This window comes from Sinocyclocheilus anshuiensis, unplaced genomic scaffold, assembly GCF_001515605.1.
Source record: "Sinocyclocheilus anshuiensis isolate Anshui unplaced genomic scaffold, SAMN03320099.WGS_v1.1 scaffold620, whole genome shotgun sequence".
Lineage (NCBI taxonomy): Eukaryota > Metazoa > Chordata > Actinopteri > Cypriniformes > Cyprinidae > Sinocyclocheilus > Sinocyclocheilus anshuiensis.
The window spans coordinates 39,428-59,670 of NW_015557087.1; the positions used below are offsets into that span (position 1 = coordinate 39,428).

The 20,243-nt window shown below is 36.9% G+C and overlaps 1 protein-coding gene across 1 annotated transcript in view; it reads right to left on the bottom strand.

The window, feature by feature from the left end:
* The window catches only part of LOC107677029 (phospholipid-transporting ATPase ID-like), a 39,135-nt gene extending 25,933 nt beyond the window's left edge, over window positions 1-13,202 (bottom strand). The window contains exons 1-8 of the mRNA XM_016471810.1: window positions 13,076-13,202; window positions 2,797-2,855; window positions 2,573-2,686; window positions 2,204-2,302; window positions 1,979-2,040; window positions 1,578-1,650; window positions 883-953; window positions 711-790 (exon numbers count right to left, since the gene is read on the bottom strand). Of these exons, the coding sequence (XP_016327296.1) occupies window positions 711-790; window positions 883-953; window positions 1,578-1,650; window positions 1,979-2,040; window positions 2,204-2,302; window positions 2,573-2,686; window positions 2,797-2,855; window positions 13,076-13,202 (685 nt within the window). The remainder of the gene's footprint in view (window positions 1-710; window positions 791-882; window positions 954-1,577; window positions 1,651-1,978; window positions 2,041-2,203; window positions 2,303-2,572; window positions 2,687-2,796; window positions 2,856-13,075) is intronic.
* Between the last annotated feature and the right edge of the window lie 7,041 nt (window positions 13,203-20,243).

A 20,243-nucleotide genomic window follows, 5' to 3' on the forward strand; every position in this document is an offset into this window, starting at 1 on the left:
AAACCGGTCTGTAGTTCTCTAAAAGAGTTGGGTTAAGAGTGGGTTTCTTAAGAAGTGGGGTTATACAAGCCTGTTTAAATGTTGAGGGAAAAACACCAGTGTGTGAAGGGATGTGTTAACGATGTGAGTGAGTGCAGATACAACGGCAGGAGAAATTACTTGAAGGAGATGAGATGGAATAGGATCAAGCGGACAAGCAGTAGGATGATTAGAAAGGATGAGTTTGGAGACTTCTGCCATGTTAAAACATTAGCAACTCTATCATGCATACTTAAATTATGTAATGTTTTTTTTTTAGAAATGTCAAAATTTTTATTTACAATTTTATTTAATTATACATTTCATTTATTCAATTACACATTTTATTGTATTTAGCACAGTTTTTTTTTTTTTTGGACGAGTTTGTGCTGTAACCTACTTTGCATAATACCTTTAGTGAATCTGTACTAAAATATGCAAATAAACAGTGATTGCCAGTAAGTGCAATTCATACTAGAATGCCCTCACTGAAAATACGCAATTCCTTTTATTGCCTTTCTATTTTTGTTCCATACATTTCTGCAAATCTGAAACACACTGTACACAAACATATTCTCTCATTTATCAGTTCACAAGATTGGTCAGCTGTCTCTTTTTCTTACTAATGCACTTTCTCATTTCCACTTTGGCTAACTTTCACATCTAACTGGAGCGCGTTCAAAATCACATACCATCAAACTGGGCCAGGTTATTAGGATCTCCCAGCTCTGAGGTAACAGACAGAGACTGACGAACCTTCATGTTCGTTTCGCTGTGGCAGAAAAATAACGACATTGTATTGAGCTGCACTGGAATCACTAAATCATGTTAAACAGCAAATTCAGGAAATAAACACAGGCATACCCATCCAGTTCTGCAGTTTCAATGTAACAGAGGCCATGTGGTTCACTGCTGGACAACAGGAGCAGGTCAGCCTGTAACACATATACAGTACACAGCAGTTACTATTAACTAAAACTATTAAAACATTTTTCATTAAAATAAAGCTGAAATAAAACAAAATATTAAGGGTGAAAAACGAAGTTTTGTTTAGTTTAAGTTGAAGCACTAAAATTACTAACTGAAAATAAAATAAATAAAACCAAAACTGAAATAAAAATAAATTTAAATAGTAATATTTTAAAAGACAAAAATGAATAAAAATTATAAAAGCACAGCAAAATTACAAAAAATGTAACTAAGATTAAAATTAAATATGAAAGTACAAAAAGAAAAGCTTTTCAAAATATTAATAACTATAATAGTATCTAAATAATATTAAAATAACACTGGTATACAGACTAGAGACACCTAAGCTGCTGTTGATCCTTGAGAGACAGAGTAACCAGAGGCATAATCAGCGAATAAGACCTTGGCTACTGGATCAATTTCACAGAGCAGTATTCGAGAGCAAATGCATCAGAGATTGGTGCGTACATGACCGTGAATTACTGCAAGTAATGTCTGTGACTGCTGAGCTAGTAAAGTGTCTTTTTATTTTATTAAACCACGTTTAATTCATTCATTAATGTCATGAAGGACTACAGAGGAAAACTCACTGCCACAAACTGATTGTTCTCCAGTTTGATGATGTCACCCACTCTGACATTCATCCATTTCTCCTTCTGAAGACTGAGAAAGTGAAAAAAAAAAATATATATATATAGGATACTTATTAATGCCTTGTGATTGTTGGAAAATTGCTATACGATGATTAAAAAGTGCTCTAAAGTGTATAGTGTATATTATTTTTTTTATAAATAAATGTAATATTAATTTACAAATTACAATTAAAATGTATATTACATATTCATTTTAAATATATATATATATGCTTTTATGTCATGAACATTCACTATCTTACAAGCAACAGCTCAGACACATTTATATTTCTTGTAAACAGCAGATGTTTTCTTGCAAACAATGTAAAAGGAAGTGTGTATTTTAATATGAGACTCACATGCCACCGATGAGGACCTGAGACTGACGGTTATTCACCTGGTTGTCACTCTTGTGACGAAACTGTGAGATGAACAGAGATGTGTGTGACATGTGTGTGTCTGACTGTTTTTTCGTGTGGCAGTTGTGGTGTGATAGGTCACTGGTATAAGTATAACCATATTTATGTGTGTAGAGGAGTTTGGCAGTTACAGTAAATTACAGAATGTGTGCGTGTGAGACTCACATAGTCATCGGTGGCATCTTTGACTGCAGTGATGCTCAGCACCAGCACTAAAGGCACAATGGTAGTGAACCAGGATAATGAGGAAATCTGTGGAATCAACTGAGACAAAAACATACACACGATTACACACATTTTTAAAGCCATTTGTATAACATACTAATGCACCAACTAGTCTTAGTAATTAATGTGAACACGGTCAAACAATCTGTCAAAATGATTGTGGCATGCATGTTCTCGCAAACTGCAACCTTTAGGCCAGGATGAATATTGTCATGGTCACAGCCATGATTTGACGTTTACAAAATAACTTGTTTTTTTCTCTACACTTGTAATAATCATCTGAAGTAAGAATTCATTCGGAGTAAATACCTGCAGTATGAGGAGAAACAGGAAGTAGGTATTGGCAACTTCCTGGAACTGCTCAAACAAGTTGACTGGAAGGAAAGTAATGATGTTGTACTTTGAGGTCATGATGCAGTTGCTCTGTGGACAGTGAAAGAGATGATGGGGAGAGGTGAAGGAGAGGCAGAAGAAAACTGTACACTTAATTTATAAGTAAATTTATGATGTATGACGTTATATGTGTGACTTACAGCATACTGGAACTTCTCATTGTACTCTCTATCGTTGGCCCGGACTCTCCTTTCCTCCTCTGTGAAGAAAACAAACTCTGAGATGTAAAAATGGCCTGAAATATATAAAATATAAAAATAATTTTGATGCCAGCGATAGACCATTACAAATGAGTCTTCACTTTTTTTCTGTTTAAAAATGTCAGGTGTGGAATGACATGACGATAAGTAAATGACGAGAGAATAACCACTTTTAGGTGAACTATCCCTTTATGGCACTGTCCATTGAAGCTTCTGAAATGCCTAAACACTACTGAAATAGAAATAGAAAACTGAAAAATAATCAACTCAAACATACAACATGGGGCAGAAGACTTGCTTACTGGCTTACAATAAACACACTGCTCTGTTGTGCTTCTTTTATTAGTCATTGCAATGTACGATAACCCTAGAGAAAAAATAAACAGGAAGCCGTGCACAAGCAGCACATGCAAAATATGCTTTATGTTTGCTATGAAAAAAGTTTGAATTAGCTGAGCGCAAAAGTCACGCACCTGCATTTATCATGCAGTAACAGTGGAATACAGTAACTTTCAGTTCCCCATGAAACAAACTATACAATCAGAGGTACATGTCAGTGTTAAACACCAGCTTTAATAAAATGAGATAGAGCTGTAGTTGCTAAGTCGAGTGCAACAGAACAAAGAAGAAGAAAGTCATGGCTAATTGTAGTGTGACAGATAAATTTCTGCATTACAGACTGTGGTTAACATACAGTCATAAACCTGCTGTTTTCACTTCTGTTGAAAACGAGACTCACAGTTCCAAGCTCACACAAAGCTCTTAACACCGCAGTGTTTCCAGCCAGACTGACACATAAGACACAAAAACACACAAAGTAGTAAATAAACACACCAGCTTGTATCAGAGAAAAGCTCTTTCTTTTGGGTCTCTCGTCTTTTGACAGAAATTGTAGAAAATGGCTCTGTTGGATTCACTTTGCTATGTATCTGTCACATCCTGTGCTCACAGCTGCACGTTTTTTTTGGGCTGGGTAATGGCCATTCCATTTGACAGCCTGTCTGTATGTGAGTGTGAGTGTGAGTGTGAGTGTGTGTGTGTATCATCATATTATATTATCCATGGCTGACTCACTGCATCTTTGTGGAGGAGACAGGTTTCTCTGTTCTACCCTGCTGGAAAGATCTTAGACCAGCATGAATTTCCAAACACTCTAGATTTTGTTGGCTAGTACTGGTCTAGCTGATGGACCAAGGAAGTGTTGAGCAAAATATCTCAATCAAATCTCTCCTCTGAAAGAAAAAAGCAACTGAAACTCACTCTTATCTCTCATCTCTTCCTCACCCTCAACATAACCTTTCACTGTGGTAGTTTGCAAGAGGCTCATACAGATAAAGAGTAAGTTAAAGCATTTGGTTGGGCTGATTTCACTCTGTGCTGCTATAAAATGGATGAGAATCTTCTACGAAAATAAAAAAGACTAACCTCATTACTCCCTGCTCAGAAGTGAGAAAAAATAGGTCTGATGAATGGCCGAGAACTGCATCTGCACCATTTACACATGCATCAAACGGTCAAACCCATAAACCCATGCACGCGAATATAGCCAGTCTGTAGTCTGCACCGAGACCTTCACACCTGCTCTGGTCCTCTGCTTAGTCACCGAGACTCTCTCTGCCTGTGGTTTCCTGTGTTAAGACAGCTTGGCTCTCTCATATTTTGCCGCTATAATGGCCGATTTATATGCACTGCCCACATAGCCACCACACAGAAACACACCAAAGCAAGCACTTTAAGCTGCCACAAAAAAACAAAACAAAAAAAAAACATGGGACATGGGTCACTGGGGCAGTACCCTTAAAAGTACACCTTAGTATTCTAAACTGTATGAAGCTAAGTAAGTCAGGCTACTAATATGTACCCTTAAAGGGATAGAAAATTCTGTCATAATTTTCTCACCATCATGTAATTTCAAACATGTATGACTGCAGAACACAAAAGTTGGTATTTTGAAAAATTTCTTTTTTTTTTTTTGTTTGTTTTTTTTGGTCCAAACAATGAAAGTCACTGGGGTCTGATGTTGTTTGGACCTCAATGTTGTTCAAAATCTTCTTTTATGTTCCACAGAGAAAAGCAAATCATGCAGGTTTGGAATGACACGAAGGTGAGTAAATGATGACAGATGTTTTTTGGGTTAACTTAGGTACCATTTCTAGGGGCATTTAGGTCAATAATGCACCATGTATCAATAATAATTGTAATTCTATGAGAATAGGAAAGTCATACCACAACTATAATGATAATGACAGAGGAACATTTTCATTGGAATCACTTTCAAACAATCTTTCGAGCTGTTGAATGATAAAAACATTGACAGGCAATCAGAATTTACCAAACGTTATAAAGCCAGAGAATTTAAAGCTGCAGACTGAAAAAAATTAAATAACATAAACAGAACATTATTGTGCGTTAGTGTGGAGCTAATATAGCTATCGATACAGTTATCTTTTTATTTAACACTTTTATTCTCAGCATTTGTAACACTTATAAATTTTGCATCTCCATTGGTAGCTTAGAAATGAGTCATACTGTAAGTTTATATCAGCTTAAGTTTGATCTTTTGCTTGTGAATGCATTGTTTCTGAGTTATGCAATCCTTGTGAATGTTGCTCACCAATAAAGAACATTGTGTTCCATTGAATAATATATGATACCTGTAGTCTCTAAATTCACCATTCATTTTTTTCCCCCTGTGAAACAGGATACAATGTTTGGAATATTTCTAGATTTATCTGAGAGTTTAACCTAATGTCACGTGGTTTTGTATACTAGTTTTCCATATTTTTTATGAGTTGAAGGATCAGTCCTTGAAGTGTTAGTGTTCAGAAAACGCTCTCACTCTCAATTGACTGAAGCAAATTTACCTCCTAGTTGTCATTGTTGACACAGGTCGCACTATTTCTTGTATACTCAAAGAAATTTTCAAATAAAACTGCTATTTCAAGATCATGATCCTAAAAATGTAGCATTTTGATGTCCTTAATACTGTACATCAGAAAGTCATCTATGGTAGTATCATATACAAACATAAATAACAATTAAAGCTGCAAGCAGCGTTGAAAGGGCCCTCGCACCCGGAACCACCTCCACCCCGGTGGCCTTAAGAAAACAGTGAACGGTGGGGCAACATGCATTTAAAGTGGTAAATATAGAAGGAATATGTCAAAGTCATTTATATGTGCCAAACTTCCTGCTGCCAGCTGGTGGTGCTATGACTATAACTGAATATTGCCATTTAGATGTCTTCAGGGCAGGACTTTTATCAAACATATAAAGTTTGGTGCAGATCAAACATGGTATGTTTGAGTTAGTCTAAATTGGACTTAGATTGGACACTGCATGTTTTAGTGTAAAACATTACATATCCTGTTGCCAACAGGTGGTGCTATGATTATAACTGAATATTAGCATTTAGATGTCTTCAGGGCAGGACTTTTATCAAACATATAAAGTTTGGTGCAGATCAAACATGGTATGTTTGAGTTAATGTAAATTGGACTTAGATTGGACACTGCATGTTTTAGTGTTAAACATTACATATCCTGTTGCCAACAGGTGGTGCTATGATTATAACTGGATATTAGCCTTTAGATGTCTTCAGGCCAGGACTCTTATCATATATGTGAAATTTGGGGCAGATTGGACAATGTATGCATGAGTTACAACAACTTCCTGTTTTAAGGCATTGATAGCATGCTTTAGCACTTAGTAAGTGTTGCTAGCATGTTTGAGCATATTTCTAGCATGTTTAGCGCTCAATGGCTTATTTTAGTGTGTTGCTAATAGTGCATGACTTCCAGCTAATAGTACTGTCACTTCCTGTTGACAGTAGGTGGCGCTATGACTATAACTGAATATTGGCATTTAGATGTGTTCAGGACATTGCATGCCCGAGTTACAGCAACATCCTGTTTCATTGTATTAATAGAATGCTTTAGCAAATTAGCTAAGTGTTGCTAGCATGCTTTACCATGTTTCTAGCATGTTGCATGTTATGTTTGGTTGAGTTTGGGGCAGATTGGACACTGCATGCCTGAGTTGAAACTTCCTGTTTAATTGCATTAATAGCATGCTTTAGCACTTAGCTAAGTGTTGCTAGCATGTTTTAAAATGTTTCTAGTATGTTGCTAGCCTATTTAACACTTACTGATGCTTTTTAATATGTTTCTAGGAGTCCATAACAGTGTTAAACATGTCACTTCCTGTTGCCAGCAGGTGGCGCTATGACTATAACTGAATATGGGCATGGACGTGTTCAGGACAGAACTCCTATCGAAAGTGTGAAGTTTGGGGCAGACTGGATATTGTTTGCCTGAGTTACAGCAACTTCCTGTTTCACGGCAAAACATTTGTCAGGCTACCAGGGACAAGCCCTTCAACGAAAACTCAAGATCTTCGCAATTTAGCATGGCAAAGGATGATGTATGTAAAATGATGTAACCTTATGATTACACTCACCAGAATTTGTTAAAGTATGAGGTCTGAAAATTACAAAAACTGCACAAAAATTGTAGAGGAAATTCAAAATGGCTGACTTCCAGTTGTGTTTAAGACTTCGCTCCAAGAGACTTTTTTTGTAGGTATTGGGACATTACATATAGTGTGAAATGTAGTGTGAAGGTTGTTTCGTTGAAATTTTATAGCGCTATCAAGCCATTTTGACATGCCCAATTCTGAAACCCATATCAGATGTAAATTTTCGCCAGTTCTGATGTGTGTGCAAAGTTTTGCAAGTTTTCGAGCATTGTTTATGGCCCTCAAAAATGCGATTCACTTTGGAGAAGAAGAAGAAGAAAAATAAACAGAGCAATTCCAAGAGGGTCCTCGCACCATTGGTGCTCAGGCCCTAATGAAGACTGACTCAGCCTTTATTCAACTCACTACATCTTCCCTAAATCTGTATGTCTGCTCTCAGCCATCCTTACCCCATCACTCTCTCATTCTGTACTCATCCTCTATGCTTTCATTTTCTCCTCTCTTCCTCAAGGTCACATCTTTCTTTTCCCCTGCTTGTGGCTATCTGTTGTACTCTCTGTTATCAGTCCTGATGGAAAATCACACTGCTGCTGCTAGAGTCTGAGAGTGCATTACCTGCCTATTGGCTGCCGATGACATAATAGCTTTGGCCATAGGTGGGTCTGGTTCCATCCGGAGAGCACCTCAGCAAACTGGGCCATTAAGCACTTTTAACACAACGCCCTTACTAATGCAGCCAAGGACAAGCGAGAGCCGCAGTGAAACACTGCTTGTACAACATTTCTCAAAAACAGTCTCGTTGACAGAAGAGTGGTTGTTGTTGTGATTCAGCACTACTGCCAAGGACATCCGCTATGCTAGCTCACAAATCTGTGCAAATTCAAACAGACAAGCAAGTTATGGATGTGCAGTGATGCAATACATGTCTTGTGTAAACTAGTGGTGCATTGATGGACTATTCTGAAAGTCATGCGAAGCGTTGTTGTGACTGACATGAGACTTTTTTTTCTAAATTAAAATCAAAGTATTTTGGCATAGGCCTAAGTCTCTTATGCTCACCAAAGTTGCATGTATTTGATGAAAAATACAGTAAAATCTCGAATATTGCTAAATATTATTACAATTTAAAAGAACTGATTTCTATTTTAATATTTTTATTTCTGTTTTATTCTGGTGATGGCAAAGCTGAATATCCAGCAGCCATTACCTCAGTCTTCAGTATCACATGATCTTTCAGAAATCATCAAAGTCACATGGTTCAACCAACATGCAGAAATATGCAGGAAAAAAAATTTAAATATAAAGATGATATCAAAGAAAGGTTCATTGCAGACCCTCATGATTTGTGACAAGGTCAATAAGTCTTTTAAAATATTAGATTGAGAATATCAGGCTAATCTTTTGAGAAGGAAAGGTTAGTTAAGGTTGTAAAATGTTATGCGATACGACCCTCAAAACATAACAGTATAATAATTAATAATTTATGATATTTGTAAAAAAAAAAAAAAGAACTTGAAAAAGATATTTAAAAATGTAAAGCTTTTTTTTTTTTTTTTTTTTTTAAAGAATATGATTCAAATAAGACACTCACATAAATTTCTGGTTATACAACATGAGTTTTTTCTTGAAAAATTATATAAATGGTCTTTCAAAACCATATGAATCTAACAGGAATACAAAAAGTATAAAGAAACTGGCACACGTTATACCATTTTATAACGACCCTGAAGTGTGAAGAATGAAAAATGAGAATAAACCTTGATGTGAGAGAAATAAAAGTTCAAATAACTTAGTATAATAATATTCTATTAAGTTAATATAGATTGTTCTCAAGTTAACACCATCAATTGCTTTCAAAGGGAATCTTTCAGACAGGTCTAAAAACATCACACATTTAATCAAAGTGTCAAAGTAGCACTAAAGCACCATTGAAGGTCCTGTTGTCTCCACTATTTCAAAGCATTTGTCTCATTTAATGTCTAAAAGAGACAAGCCACAGGCTCAATTTAGCCTCTAAGTGGGTGAGCTAATTGCTACTGTACTCCAACCTTTTTGCACACACAGCAGAGGAACAGCCAGAACACGAGCCAAACGCATGACTCCATCCTTAACAGAGGCCAAATACTCACTAATGTATTCATTTAAACGGTTGCATTTGCCTAAAGAGTTCTTTTAATTTACTGCTTTTAATTCTTACTTCTCTCTCATTCTCCTTAAAGGGCTCATATGATGCGATTTCAATTTTTCCTTTCTCTTTGAAGTGTTACAAGCTCTTGGTGCATAAAGAAGATCTGTAAAGTTGCAAAGACTAAAGTCTCAAATCCAAAGAGATATTCTTTATAAGTTAAGAGTCAACCACGCCTACCTAAAACGGCTCGTTCTAACACACCCCCACATGTCTACGTCAGGATGTGGGAAGATTTGCATAACGCCGCCCTAATGTTCACGCAAAGAAAGAAGGCATAACTTTTATTCTCGCTGTAGTATTGTTGCTGCCGCCATGTCATGAAGATGCTGTGTGTTTCGTTGTGAAAGCGAAACTACTCTGTTTGGCCTTCCAAAAGAGGACGATATCGCTTCGTCATGCCTGGAGCTGATCCGTGCTGGTCGCTGAGGGAATACATCAACTTCGCGCTGTGGATCGCCAGATCGGCTTTCACCGTGGATGAAGTGGAGTCCAGCCCGGGGTCGTCACATATGGTTGCCGCAAGCCCGCCGGACGCTCCTTCGTTGAATCTGCCGGCCGCCGCTCACTCAAGCCCACCATGTGTGACGCTTGTGAAAGCGAAACTACTTTGTTTGGCCTTCCAAAAGAGGACACGACTAGAAATCAGTGGTTAAGTTGTATTTACAACACTGTTCCAGAACAGTTCACCAGCGTTTCAGAAAGGCGGGGCATAGAGGAGAAAAAATAATGTACAGTATGTGGAAAATAATGTGTTTTTTGAACCTTAAACCGCATAAACACATTTCATTACACCAAATACACAAAATAATGTTATTTTTAGCAACATCATATGACCCCTTTAAAGCAGATGATTTTCCTGTTCTGAATATGGTGAGAGAGTGTGTACTACACTGTAATACCAAAACATATGCTGAGCATCTTGAGCATTTGTTCATTTGATAAAAAAAAAAAAGCACATGACCTCCACATGACCTTTTACTTCATCTCAGTCTCTATGCATCATTTGCTTGCTTTTGCTCTCTCTTATCTTGCAGTCTGCTCCCATTTCCCCATCCCTTCTACTCTTTGCCAAGTGCCTACATATGCCCAGCTGGCTGACTCATCTATCCATACTGGAATACACTCGCCATCTCTCACCAACCTACAGTATTCTTTACTGGACTGACCAAATCCATCCATCACCAATATGACAGTTTATATAGTAAGTATGTTCGTCAAATACTCAGGGGGTTTCGCCACATTATAGCTGACTGTAAAATAGCAGAGAGCAGACTCTCTGAGTAAAGGAATTACAGAGGTTCACATAACACCTACTGACTGCAACACATTCAGTGCGGCAAAAATATGTTCCATAAAGGCTATTTTAGATGTGTGTGTGTGTAACCACAAAGAAAGCACTTGTAACACTGTACTAAATAAATAATTAAAAACACTGAGTATACCATAAAACTGTGAATTAAAGTGTGTATTGTAAGTATTTGTAGTTAACGAAAATGTTTTGCTAATTTATTTTTAAACATAATTTGAAGAAGTCTGCTGATTTTCAACCAGCTTTATATTGTTACAATGACAGTAGTATATAAACATAAACCAATCAATATGAGTGAAACTTATATTAGTATTCTTTCTATGTTTTACCTGTACCCAGATATCCCTGCTTATTTTTCAGCTAAAGTCACAACCATTTCTCTAGTCAATTTTCACATTTTTACTGCACCCTGGTTTTATTAAAAGCCCATCTTGCCAGTGGTGAATTCCCCATTTAAACCCTTGATTCTGCAGGATATTTTTTTCATTAAAATAAATATCTAATACATTCAGAAGTCACTTATACCTAACTCTGCCTTATCCATTCTGATAGCATATGATCTACAGATATGTTAACTTATCTTCCACATTTATATCCTATATACCTTTAAAATCGAACCAACTCTAACTGGAAGTAAGGATAATAATGGCAATGTTAAATGCACAGAGATATGATAGTCAAGTATGCAGGAGATGATCACCACTTTGTCACAATAGACTGCGTCAGAAGAGACATTCACTTTAACAAGCCCAGTGTTAAGAAATCAACCCCTGAAAAGGCCAGGAACAGTGTTACTAAGACAACTATTCCTACCTAAGGTTAAAAGTCAACTATAAGAATGAATTTCTTTCTGCGACTTGTCCACTGGATATTTCTTGGCCTTAAGGGTCAACTTAAGGTCAGTTCCTATACTTAATAAGTAACTTATAATGTCTAATCACATCTGAAATGTTTGACAAGTACAAATAAGACAGAAAAGGTGATTTTGTGGGAATCTTCTTGATTTAAAATGAAACTTTGACACCTTTACACATGACAGCCACCACTGTTGCCTGAATCATTCTGGTCATTTTTAGATGGCTCTATCTCTAAAGTGACTGAAAATGAGAGCATCTATGCTGTGACAGACACTGCGATATATGACAGACATCTTAACTTATCTCGTCATAAGGAAAGTGAGACATAAATATGAATGTCGAAGAGGTAAAATCAATAATCTCACTATGATTTCCAGCCTGTTGTACAGGTACGAATCACAGCAATGTGGAACAAATGACTCCACATGATAAACTGAAATGGCTACACATATATTGAGGCCACTGAGTGTAAAAATCCCCAAGACCTCACAAAAGAGAAAAAAAAAGCACATAAAGTTGATCCCCAATCAAACAGCAATTCTTGTTCAGTTGCGGACTGGCTTTACAGAATCTGAGAGTTCCAGCTCAACACCTCTACAAACCAGAACAGCATCAAGTTACTTACTTTCACCAACAAAAACTTACAACAACATTTAGTGAAAAATACAAACTGTTTTGCAAAAACAAAACATGACAGTGAGTGAAAATGTTGCAGGCTGTGTTCATTACATATATTACATTTAAAACGGTGCAAAATCGGACCTCATGTTGATAAGCAGTTCACACAGATCACTCATTTAACACTGTGAAATAAACTGCTATGATTCATTGGGAAAATGCAGATGAGAAAGAGATTCTAACTCGGTTAGTTGAATATTGTGAGATATACAGTGTGACAGATCTTAAAAGACATTAACTTTCAATGTAGAAATTAGGTTATGCAATCATCTCAATAACATCAATAACAAGACCTTCTAAAGACTGACTATACAGACTGTTTTACATTTAAAAATAAATTGAGATGCAATTAATTGACTGAGTGATTTGTGAATGTTGACTAGGGAAAGCATGATGGTTATGACCACAAGGTCGTAGAATACACACATCGGTCACTGGACATTGGTGTGATTTTGTAAGAATCATGAGAGTAAAATAATGAATGAATAAGCACATTTATGAAAGAAGACAAGGTTGTTTATTTACATGACAGGGAAGTGTTGAAGGAAGAAGAAACATTAAATAAATAAATAAATAAATGTGACATTATTATCTGAATGTTTAAATGACCTCTATTCCAATATGAATATCATGTCACATATATTAGAATAATAGAAATCACCAACTAGATCACATCATCTGTGGTAAACATATGACACACAGTAAAGGTACCTGCTCCTTTTCTTATTTTTGTTGAGTTGCTTAATCCCTCTTTCTTCCTTTTTAGAGGGAGAATGATTGGAAACCACTTCTCTGGGATGTCTTTCGGGATAGTCATGTTGTCCCACCGTCGTTTCATTTACACAGCTCTGAGCACACAGCAGTCGTAGCCTACATCACACCAGCGGAGCGACGGGGAAACGTGCGCGCGGCAGCTGCAGACCGGCGCCGAGTGACGGAGCGCTGAGTGGAAGACATCAGATTACAGACGCGGCGGTAAAATACACTTCACTCCCTCTCAATTTTGATTTGCCGCAGAGTCGTTGAGGTCATTCGTTGCGATTCGATAACACTTTCACAAATCTAGTTCCTAAATGTTTTTAAACAGCGTGAATTTTCTACACTAAAGGATTGTTTTTGGACATTCATTTAGAGTAACTTTCTGCGTTTCAGATATGCATGTAATATTTAAGTATAATAAATAAATGTGGCTTTAAACTCCTACATAAGCAAATATTAATTGACATTCAGCTAAAAACCTCTGAAATATCGATTTTTCACCAGGCTGACGACATGTTATATTAACACTGTCACCGGACTCTGTCAAGCAGCGCCACTAGAACTACGACGTTGTTTTTATATGACATAATCAGAAAGCTGTTCTATTGGTCGAGGATGTGGCCAATAGGAACTGACTGAGGAGGTTGCCAGGGCAACTTAGACTGCAGAGCTGTATAACATGTATGGGTAGAAGACACAAGGAGCCAGCGACCATACTGACTCATCTGGCAATGAAATATCAATATAGTAATAAGATTCAGAGCCAAAGTGGCTCCTGATAAACAGACAGTTTCATACTTAAGGGAAAGGAGGGGGGTAAGAAAGGGAGGCACTTCGGAAGACATCTGGACTAGTCAGGTGTCTGTGCATGTGCTACTTCTGTTATGTGTGGAGAGAGAGAGGAAGTCTGGTGCCAAGGAAGGAAACCTCCGGACTGTTAAGCACAATGCTCCAGCATATACTCACGTGTATATCTTTAACTTTTGATGTTGCACTGCACCACAGTGAAAACACACAAGCTTTGGAACAAAATCACACCTGTGGCTACCCAATCACACACAGAACTTGTTCTTATCTGACTGCACCACATAACACAATATAAAATGTAAGTGTAAATTCAGTAAGACAGACGAGTTCAGGTTTCAGTTTTTCATTTTATAGTTAAAGCTGCAGTCCGTAACTTTTTTGTGTTCAAAATTTACTAAATGTATATAATAAGCGAGTACACCATGAATCAATTTTCCAAACCATGTTTTTGGCTTGTCCTGAATCACTACGGTACACCTATAATAAGTGTTTATATTCAGACTATTTAGACTGGTTCGGGTAGGTACCGCTGCAGAGTAGCCCAGTACCTGCGTGATTCGCCATAGACAAACAGAGAGAAGTAGCTCCGGCTACAATGTTCTTCTGCAAGACGCACGCAGTTCTGTTGATTAACCGCTAGAGCGCTAAAAGTTACGGACTGCAGCTTTAAGTTAGACACCATATTGAATTTAAAGCAAGTGAAAACGAGGCTGTGAGGGATAGCCTGACAGTCTTTACCATGGCATAAACTATATGAAGGTCCTAGATCATGTCATTTTTGCCAACTCACAGCTTTCAAAACTGTTTTTTCCTTTTTTCATAAAGATGTTTTGTCAGCTGAACAATCTGTATGTTGTTAAACAACAGTATATTCAATTGAACACATTGTACTTCTATCCCTCACTACCTTGTTTTCATTCCTGTCAATTAAATATGGCACAACCCTGACTAAGGTCTACTGATGCATGAATAGGATATTGCATATTTTTAGACTAATTCTCATAAGCATCATTGCTCAAGCTGAGCAACCCGATGTCATAAAGAAACATTTTACCTGGTGGCGATTTTGTATATATGTGCAATTTTTAGAAAAAAGTCAACATGAAGGTCCTAAACCTAACCATCAATAGAACTTTAATCAAGTAGCGCCAAATTTAATTTTTGACAAGAATGAAATTGTGGCAGTGAGGGATATAAGTACTGTGTGTTCAATGGATTGTGCTGTTGTTTAATATGCCGACTGTTCAGTTGAAAAAATATTCAGTAGACAAAAACTCCAGAAAATTATGTGATCTAGGACCTTAATATGGTGTATGCCATTGTAAAGACTGTTAGTCGATCCCTCACAGCCTCATTTTCATCCATGTCAAATTCAATATGGCATCTAACCTGGTTCAGGTCTACGGGGTGTAAGTAGATCGTACAAAAATGTACAAATTAAATTGTATGAATTCTGATGGATTAGCCACCAATTCACCAAAACATAAAAGTTACAAATTGCCATCGAATGAAGGTTGAGCTGAGTGTTAAGGGCACTTTTAAAATGAATATTAACAAATAATTATTTTGCTGACACATAAAGGTTAAAATCAAAGTGTGTATTTTAAATTCAGAGCACAATATGGCAATTAAATTTAAAAGTGTGTGTATGTGTGTGTTTAGGATGAGTAGCTAATTGTTTACCTGGGGGAGGCCTCTTTCTGAACATTTCCACACCTCTGAAATTTTTCCGCTCCGTCCCATGGGAAAATCTACACTGACATGAAGGCACACACATAGCGAGAGAGAGAGAGAGAGAGAGAGACATTGTCAACAGGATCTCAAGGGTAAAACAAGGGACATACCAACAGTTTACGCTCACTCAGGAAATTCAAAGATATTTAATCCTTGACGACAGTATGCAGATAAGTCAGCTAAAACTAAGCCACTGCTAATGAATCTGCAGTCATAATCTTAATCTTAATATATTTTTCTTTAATCATGTTAATATTAAGATAATTGATAAGACAACTGCTTGAGGTGGTTATACATTCACATTAGTTACACAATGAGCTGGACACAGCACTGTTATTAAGACTAAATGCTAATGCTAAGTGATAGAAAGTGGTCTGGTTAGGTCTGTTCCAGAAGCACATTGATGTCTGCGGGTCTGGTTACCAATACATTTATCTCTGAAGACGCCACAATGCTGTCTGCTTTCTGTCTCCTATGTCTGACACACAGTTAATTTGTTTAGACATTTTATGGAATAGGAGGCTAAATTGCTCTTTTCTATATTAGTGTGACTCTGCTTAATAGTATTATTCATAAAACAAAACACGGAAATACAGATTCCATAGATCAGGCAAGATAGTTAACAGAGATGCAAAACATATGACTACATCCTCAACAGAAAGTGAAGCTATATGTTTATATCACATAATTAGACTTTTTTTTTTTTTTTTAGAAAATCATTCAGTTAGTGATCAAACCTACATTGACATAGTTGGACAGTGGACATCAGCATGAAATAGTTTATAATCTACCATAAAGTTTTCCATATAGGGGCAACTTATTGACATATTGACATCATATAATTTACCAGCTGGTATCTGTGTTTTTCTTATTTATTGTATCTGCTAAATTTTAAGATTTAGAATCTTTAGCACTAATTTAAAAGGGTGGTGATCAATTATAACAAAGATTGAACCCTTTTAAGAGCTCTAAATTTGACAAGTGTAAGGGTCTTTCCTTTATTATTTTGAATACTTGTGTTTTTAAATGTATATACTGTTTTTTATAGAAGGTTCTAAAAGGAATGTGTATGTTTCATATTGTATTAAAATGTTGTGATGCCTAAATTACTTTAAGTAGTTTAAGTGTGTTTTAACTTCCTTTCTTTTTACAAAGCCATATAGATTTGTAATATAATCCATTACGTGAACGTAACATCAGTATTAGCTAGAATTTTAATATCACTTATTTATGGTTTAGTAATATACCTTTTCTCAAACAACACAGCAATGCTTTGATTTTAGTGCTTTTGTCCATAATCGTCATCTCACATTAGGGCATTTTGACTTTCCCTGATGAGGAAATTTCAGTCATCATAACTGGCTTGCAATATGGCCCTGCCTCCTCCAGTCCATCTCCTCTGTGATTTACTAATATCTTTCTAATATTGACTGATATTTCCTTAACCATGAAGGGTCATGTAAAGTCATCAGAGAGACATTTTTCTGTCTCCGAGCTGCCCTCAGAGCACTATTGACAATCATCTGTTTTGAATCATCTGCTTTGAATACCCACAATAAAGATATGATTTCATTTTATGTAGACAATTAAAGCAGACTGTTCGAGAGCGTGGGAAGAGATGGGTAGGAGGAGTTCACCTCTGGCTCGAGAACTAGAGTTATCTAGACGATCTGCTTCTGCAGGTAAAAATATTCTCACAAAAATAACAAATCCAGAAACAATAGAATCCAAAGATGCAAAGAAAGCACAGAATATTAGTTGAACACTAAACGTTAACTCAGGTGAGATGTAATATTTCTGTCTATTCACACACACACACACACACACACAGACAGTCAAGCTGGTACACGTGTGTCAGCCATGATTAGAGTCTATTAGCATGTATCTGACTGGAGGCTTCCACACCAGCAGGTCAAAACCAATGACCCACAACACACACACACACACACACACACACATACGAGCAAGGACACACACTGCTATGCACAAAGCTACTTAAGGACAGGCCCAGTAAGCAGGCTGCTTTTGACACTAAATAACCCAGATCTAGAAGTCATGTTGAATATAAACACAGTCAGACAAGTACACATCTTCACTCTGACAACAGACTGCAGTGGTGTAAAGCAGGTCATTCTTTCACATATGTTACATGCATGCATAATGCACACACAGTCTGTCACACAATGCTAACCAGAGAGTGGCTCTTGCATTTTAATCAAGAGAAAAAGGCACCCTTACTTCTTTATTTGCGGTCTTGTAAGGCTGAACAAGTCAGATTTTGAGTGTTATGATGTATAATTTATGGTAAGCATATGTGCGACATATTTTAATTCCTTTGCCCATGTATTTTTCCTGTACATGTTGTTCTAGTTATTTTCCAATAATTATTCTGCCCTCATTGGCTTCCCCTCTGTTTTACCTCATTTCTTTATCCATCTTTTACACTCGCGGTCTCAAAGGGTCAAACAGGAAATCACCATCAAACCAGAACCACAATAATGATATTTACTACAGAAAATTATGAGTCTGCTCTTTCACTCTTTCTCTTTATACACACACACACACACACACAGATGCGGCCTTTAAAATGCATATATAATAATAGTAATGATTATTATAGTTTATATATATGTAAATTGTTCATGCCTCTGGTGTTAATATGCTTTCTTTCTCTAGGGAATTATTACATTGTTGGTTCTTAAATCACAACAAAGCACATTTCTTGGCTGTCAGTCAGAATTTTACTCTCAAAGGAATTTCAAGAACTAGCTTAAATCCCTGGTTCAATTAAGATTACAAGAGACACAAAAATACCTAACCCAAATTCTGAACCCACATCTCTAATCAAAAACATTGTTATAGTCTGATATTCGTTTTAACATAACAAATGGTAAATAATTTAGGGTTTTAATTCATGGGTTTTAACCAGGGTCTCTGAAGGTACTCCAAGGGGCCTGTGGAGATAAATACAACACAGAACTTAAATTTTCATGGCATTTCTTACCCTTAGCTATTTTGTAACTTGTAAGTAATACAATGTTTAAGCATTAGCTATATAATGTTGGGTAATGCAATGCTGGGTTCTTATTAAAGTGTTCTTATTATGTTCTTATTAAAAGATAAAGTACCACGTCAACAAGTAAGTAAATAAATGGTTAATATGTCTCCATGCTGTTTCAGGGTATTACAGGGATGGACATGTAACTGCCATTTATCATAACTTAATAATCAACATTATTTCATTATCAATAATATTTCAGAGTTATGCGACTGTCAAAAACTGATCTTTGACATTAACAAATTTCTGCTTACAAAAGCTCTTCGAAATGCCTAGAATATACTTGGTAAGTTCATTAATAAGCCTTTGACAATAATCAATTTATTGCATTCATTAGGTGGTCATATTGCACATTAATTGGGTGGCTGTATGGTACAGATGCGAAATAGACAACAAAACGTTAATACAGGATTGTACAAAGCGTAGGATGCAGCTCTGGTGGAGTTTCACTAATCTATTTCCACATTTTTATAAACTGATTTGTATTAGAATTTTCTAACTGTTCTCTCAGATGTCACGTTGTTAGCATGTAGAGTCTTTTACTGAACTAAAGGTAAAGCTTTTATTGTCGTGAGCGGATAAGCAAAGACCGTTACCTTTATCAGCTCCTCCCGCAAGCAATGTTGAATTCAGGCATCTCTGTTATCTGTAATGACTTCTTCCTTCTCTACAGGTCTCCCGTCGGGTTTAAGGCAACATGGGTATTATGTATCGGATGCATCCTTGACTATCAAAACATCTTTGAAAGATGAAAGTGTATCGGACTCGATAGGCCAGCAGCTGCTCATAGTAATAGGATGAGGGAGGCGGGGTGGAGGGGCGGTGTTTGCATCTGCGGTTTCCAACTTTCAGCCTTGCACTGCTCAAGAGTAATGTTTTAAATGTTCGATAAAAGACCAAAAAAGAATCAGAAATACCCGAATCCAAATTTCTTATATGTTCGATTTGTTCCAGTAAGTGTGATTAAACACTGCTAATGACTGCATGCATCTTACTTTTGTTATTTACTGTGGATTTTAAAGAATGTTTATCATACAATCGTACATGAATGCAGCAGATAGGCTACATAGCTCACAGTGCTGCATGGGGGCCAGAGCATGTGAGCGGAGCGGAGCGTGAGCGGAGTGGTAATATTTCCTTAAGAGCGCAGAGCGCCTTTCTGAAGATTCCGCTCCGCTCGCTCAATACGCTCAGCGCCACTCGCTCAACCCAGAAGCGGAAAACGTAGCGGACTCATGCTCTGATGGGGGCAGTAGCTACTGACATTTACCATGTGCTCATTGTTTTGATTTGTCGTGTGCGCCCTCTGCTGGGCACACGGCTAACAGAGATATTTTGGTTCATTCAGTGCAAAATAGTTCCAATAGTTCAGAAGACGTGAAATACAGTGCGCGCATCCGTAATAAAACGTCCCTCACACGGCTCCGGGGGTGAATAAAGGCCTAGTGTAGCGAATCCATGCATTTTTGTAAGATAAATATCCATATTTCAAACGTAATAAACACTTTTTTCCCTCAATTC